This window comes from Gracilinanus agilis, chromosome 4 (assembly GCF_016433145.1).
Source record: "Gracilinanus agilis isolate LMUSP501 chromosome 4, AgileGrace, whole genome shotgun sequence".
Classification (NCBI taxonomy): Eukaryota; Metazoa; Chordata; class Mammalia; order Didelphimorphia; family Didelphidae; genus Gracilinanus; species Gracilinanus agilis.
In genome coordinates, this window is record NC_058133.1 from 461,235,567 (window position 1) to 461,241,566 (window position 6,000).

A 6,000-nucleotide genomic window follows, 5' to 3' on the forward strand; every position below is an offset into this window, starting at 1 on the left:
CAGCCATTCCCATTTTAAGACTGCTGTCAGGTCCACTCTAAATCTTCTCCAAGCTAAAAGTCCCCAATTTCTTGAACTGATACTTGTGTGGCATAATCCCCAGGTCTATGAATCATCCTCGGTATCTTCCTCTAGAAGTTTATTAGTGTCTTTCCTGCAGTTACTAAAGAATTAAAAAGTAATAAACTATAATTGGAGAGAACTCACTGGTCAAAGGAACTATGTGGTGAATCCTTGAGTAAAGCAAATAATCCCCTGTTTTATAAAACTTTTTTGTGTGTAGGCTTATACCAAAGTGAGGTACCCTTGGTGAATTTGTTGGGGGCTTTCTTGCCTGCTTTCTTTTAGTTTCTTCCTCAGGGACCTTTGGCTTGTACTAACAACTTTAATTCTGTAGGGCTAGGAAACTTATCCCTTGTGCCATTATGTTTTAAATCCAGTCCAAGACTTTGTTCTCTCCTGTTTGAAATGTTTTCTTCCACTGTTATTAAATAACAATAAGTGATTGGAGAATAGAGGTCAAGAGGAACAGGGTATGTATTGGAAAGGCCTAAAGAGAGCTCTTTGTGTTGTTCACTCCAGAGTAGTTTTGACTTACACATGGGAACCTATGTTGTGCTACTCACTCATACTGTTGTCTTACTTTGCCAAAGAAAGATGTCAAGACAGATGAAAATTAATGCTGTTAAGTCTCATACTCTTAAATGTGACAGCATTGTCTCTAATAGGAAAGAACAGGAAAGCATACTTTATTATTGTTTTCCAAAAATGGGGCCACAGGAATAAGGGAGAGGATGCTTACAAATTTAGGAACATGGTTTTAAAGTACTTGAATTTTCTGAATAAATATATGGGTTTATTTCATATTATACCTGTTTTAATTGTATTCTCTTTCTCCCATTAAAGATTCCAGTGCTGAATATTCAAATGAAAATTTTTCCAGCACTTTGTACAGTAGCAGGGACCATATTCTCCTGTACAAATTACTTCCGTGTAATCTTCACAGGTGGTGTTGGCAAAAATGGATCAACCATAGCAGTAAGTGTACCCTCACTTGCTATTTCTGGTTCCAGTTTGAGCTAAGACTTAGAAGAAACACACTTTCTTTTTTTTTCCATTTGAAACTTTTTCTTTAATTAAAAAAATGGCCACAACTATATTAATTTATAATTTTCCCCATTAGTCTTAAAAACAAATAAACAGTAACTTTAAGGGTGCACAGCTTCTTATATTAGCCAAAGTTAAGCTTTTTATAAAAATATTCCAATTTATGTTTAGTAGATTTGAACTCATAGGAGAATCCCTCTGTTTTTGTTTTTTTCTTACTCAATCCATGCTGTCACTACTTTGGTCAGCTGTTTCTTTGTTCAGCTGAAGAAACAGCTGTCAGGCACAACTTCCATAAATTCCACAAATTTGGAATTAGAGGAGAATCTCCAGCCTACTCGGACTTCTCAGCAAATCCATTTAGTATCATAGGGGGTTCACTGTGTTAACTCTTTTTCTTCTCTTGATTCTGTCTAGGGAACAAGTGTCCTTTCTCCTTTTCTCCATATTGGATCAGTGATTACATTAGCTGCAATGATCTACAAGAAGTCAGCTGTTCAACTCTTTGAAAAACATCCCTGTCTTTATATACTGACATTTGGTTTTGTAGCTGCTAAAATCACTAACAAGCTTGTGGTAAGCACTAAAATAAGACATCTCATTTTTGTTTCTTTCAATTTTACCTGTCTGTAATTCTTGAACTTTTTCAGCCTGCAATTCCATGGGGGCTGCCTTTAAGGCTCATTGTTCCCTTCCTCCACATCTTTTTAGTAGTATCAAAGTATATCTTAAAGGTATGTCTCTCTCTACCTGTTTGTTTGACTGTGAGCTCCTTGAGGTCAAAGTCTGTCTTTTGTCATTCTTTGTATCCCTAGCACCTTGAACAAAGCGTGGGACAGTTTAGGTGCTTAATAAATGCTTGTCGATGAAGGACCAGGAGGAGACGAGTTCACTTTTGGTGTTGTACAGTTTAATATTTTACCAACTATGCTGCAGTTACAGCTCTACATTTCCTCCTCTCTATCCTCCCTCTTAATTACTAGAATGTCACAGCATCCCCTGGTTTAAGAATTATGGATTTGGACAATACCTCATTTTGCTAAGAAGGAACCACCCTTAGAGAAAGGCTTAAAGCCCTGGTGGGCCCAGACCTGAGCCCTGAGTTAGAATTGCCAGGGTGCCATCTGCAGGCAGCTGAGTTCCATATAGAAGAATGAAAGACCTGCCTTTGTTCCTCTTCACATATATCTTAGCTTTCCCAAGCCAGGTAGGTGTCCTCTGTCACATATAGTGGCCTACCTGTACCATTGTTTCTCTTCCACCCCTTAGTGTAGGATGCCAGCTTGCATTCTTACCCTTTGTCTTTATACCACAAGCCTTGTACTCTCCCTGTCCAAAATGAGACTAAATAGCCATAGGCCAAGCCAAGAGGGAGGAAGCAAAGAATCACAGCTTCATTCGTTGGCTATCCCTGCTTGTCACTGGGGCAGAAGACTTACTTGGACAAAAACCAGTTTTTCTTTCCACATATACGACTGAGAGACCCTTTCTTATTTTCCCAAGTAATTCATTTTGCACCCTCTACTGGATTTGAGTTCCATTTTGACCATTTGATTTGTGACTTCAGTCAAGTCCCTTCATCTCCGTGAATATCATTTGACTTCTCTGTCTGATGGGGACAGTCATACTTGCTTTATCCTACCTTCAAGCTGTTGAGGGAAAAAACAGCTCATAAACTGCAAAACGCTGAATCAGTGTCAGCCATTATTATTACCGCCTTCCTTGCAAATTGGTCACAAAATATCAGTCAGCAAGCATTTATTAAGTTCCTACTATGTGCCAGGTACTGTGGATCCAAAGAAAGGCCAAGAACAGCCCCTACCCCCAGGAAGTATATATCTAATTGGGAAGCACCTGGTGCATACAAGATGTGTATAGCATGAGGAGGAAAGGCCGCCTGCAGGAAGTGGGATGAGAACTGAGTCTGTGAAGGAGTCCAGCCTGGAGGGACAGCCAGGACCACAGCAGTGGGTGTCATCTTCAGGGAATGGAAAGTAGACCAGTGTCTAATAGATGGTGGAATTAGCGGAGGAGAGTGAAGTGTAAGAGACCTGGGAAGGGGAAAAGGACCAAAGCTATATAGAGCTTTAAATGCCTATTAGTGAACTTTGTCTTTGATCCTGAAATAATAGGGGGCCATTGGCATTAATTGAGCAAAGGAGTGATATAACCAGACCATTACATATAATTAAAGAACTTCAGAATTGGAAAGGATCTTGGAGGCTGTAATAGGTAACCTCTGGGAAGAAGATGGAGACCAGCTTGAGTGACAGATTGTGGGTTATAGAATTTAGAATTTACCCAGATGGCATAAGACAGGGGCAAAAGACAGTTGAGACCACCACTATAAAAGCCCAGGGGCAGGAGACTTCAGGGTCTCATTTTTGAGAAGGGGCTCGTGGGTGGGTGGGCCTATAGACCTGCATATCCAACACCCATACTTGATTGTCTCATTATATCAATTGACCTATTACTGAACAAGGCTGAGAGATAAACATCAACATCTGCTATCAAGAAGAATATCACAATCCCCTCCTTTCACTTGGTCTAGACCACAGCGGGGTCTGACCAAGGTCTGGAGGGAGAGAAGCCTCTCCAGCCGGCTGCTAACTTGTTACTTATTGATTAGCCTAGTCTAACTCCCATAGGTTTAGCATAGCCATCCCCAACACCACTTCCCTTGTCCTGAATCCTACCCCTTTGAATTATAGCATTAAACCCTTTGAAACATAGTTCAAGTGAAGACTGATTTCATTCCAAGAGCAAGTGAATAATTACTACCAAAGGGGAAGGAGATTTTACCCACTTTTGTTTGAAGTTATTCCTGACTATTGCCTGAAATTATTACTGATATATGATTCATACAAATGGCTGGCAGTGGCAATGGCAGAATTCATATCCTACCTGCCTACAATGGGAGCAATTATAATATCTGTGATTCAAGGACTATGGGCAATTAAAAAGATCTTTGACTTAGCTGGGGGTACAAAGAAAATTACAAATGAGGAATTATTACAGGTTATGAAGGAACATATTAAACAGCTTATTGAAATAAACAAAAAGATAAGAGAGGGCCAAGTTCTAGACTCACAAACCATCATGCAGCTGGAGGTTATAGAAAAATCCCACAGCCAAACTACTGCTAAGCCTCCCAAACCCACAGCAACTTCAAAAACCACCTCTGCAAATGATAACCAAACTGAAACAGATCCGGTGGGACTCAGTACCATCTCTTTGTTCCCCATAGTAGACCAGATTCACATTAGGCTGGAAGGGAATATAGTCCAAATGAAAACTTACAAAGCTTTCACAGCCCAAGATCTTGAAGTGCTCAGAAGGGGTCCCTAAATATTTTCTATCACCATATAAATTGGTGAAAGAATTAAAGAGAACCTTTGACTTTTTTAATCCTAACTTCTCTGACATTGAGTTTTTGCTCGACGAATTCTACGCACTGTTCAAAAAGGGAAGGTTCCTTGAAGAAACCGGGACTAATGAAAATCTAACTTCCTGGCCAACTGAGCACCAAGACTTGGAGGTTTCTTCCCATGCAAATATGAGTGCAAAACTGACCTATTGGAGGTATTAAAAATACATCCAAAAAGGCCCAATTCCTGGAACAAATATGAAAAGGCAGAAGATGAACATTCTAGCCTATTTCTGGATCAGTTAATTGAAGGATGGGAAAATTTATTAGGGTTTTGTTGTGATCAGGCTGCTGAATCCCTACAACATATTAGGAGGCAGTTCATAAAGGGCACCACAATCCCAATCCAAATCTATTTCAGACAGAACTGTCCTCAGTGGGAGACACTCTCTTGAAGAACTGAGACAACACACAACTTACATGCACGACTCTAGGAACAAGGAACAAAGAGCAATGAAAGACTTAGAATCTTTGACAGACCGATTTCTAACCTAAAAAGGCAGTTAAAAGATGCAGAAAGAGAGGGAAGGGGTAAAAAATTTAGCTCTACAAGTTGGGAGGGCACAAAATCAATCTAGACAGACTGAAACATAATCCAACCAACACCTAAGGAAGAATTCCTTCTACAAAGTATCGCACAAGTGACTTTTCTAGTCTTTAAGGATTCTCAGGGTGGTGGGGGGTTAGGGAAATCCATTGTCTCCTGAGATAGCATCCCTTAGAGGCTTTCTGCCGCTGCCTCATCACGAGTTGGATGTGACTCCAGTCTTTAAGCAGGGATAGCCAAGGCACCATGTTGTGAAAGGTTTTGAAGACAGGCTGTGAGGATCTGTTGTCTGAGAAATAATGTAGCCTTGGAGAGGCTCAATCCCATAGTAAATTTTGAGTGCCCAGCAAATCTCAAAGATTCACTAAGTCATAGAGAAGCTATGGGAAATAACAGATTATTGAAATGGTGAAACTTATTTCCTTTATAATGGGTTTTGGGGTTTTTGTGTGCAGCTCAGTTTTCTCTGAAACCAAATCGTAGCACCACTCTATTAGCCAGGGTGAAGATACACTGCCAAATTCTCTCTTGCTCACAGGTTGCGCACATGACCAAGAGTGAAATGTGTCTGCATGACACAGCCTTCATAGGTCCTGCCCTTTTGTTTCTGGACCAGTACTTTAACAGCTTTATTGATGAATATATTGTACTTTGGATTGCTCTGGTAAGTGATACACTTGTTTACCTCATTAAGTAAACTGGCCATTTTGAGAGACCAGTCTATAACTTTTTACTGAATCCTAAGTTTTCTTAGGTTTCTAATAAATCAAATAATGATGCACATGAGTTTCTTGTAGATTGGATTTGTGATGAATGTAAATTAAATTGAGCCATCATAACATAATGATGCCTCTATGGCTTTTGAAATCTCATTTATTTCTTGATTTAATCATTTTATTTATATGTATATATATATATA

The 6,000-nt window shown here is 39.6% G+C and overlaps 1 protein-coding gene across 1 annotated transcript in view; it reads left to right on the plus strand.

The window, feature by feature from the left end:
* CEPT1 (choline/ethanolamine phosphotransferase 1) overlaps nt 1-5,778 on the plus strand; it is a 42,113-nt gene extending 36,335 nt beyond the window's left edge. The window contains exons 6-8 of the mRNA XM_044675514.1: nt 907-1,038; nt 1,525-1,683; nt 5,620-5,778. Coding sequence (XP_044531449.1) covers nt 907-1,038; nt 1,525-1,683; nt 5,620-5,778 — 450 coding nt within the window. The remainder of the gene's footprint in view (nt 1-906; nt 1,039-1,524; nt 1,684-5,619) is intronic.
* Nucleotides 5,779-6,000: the final 222 nt, after the last annotated feature.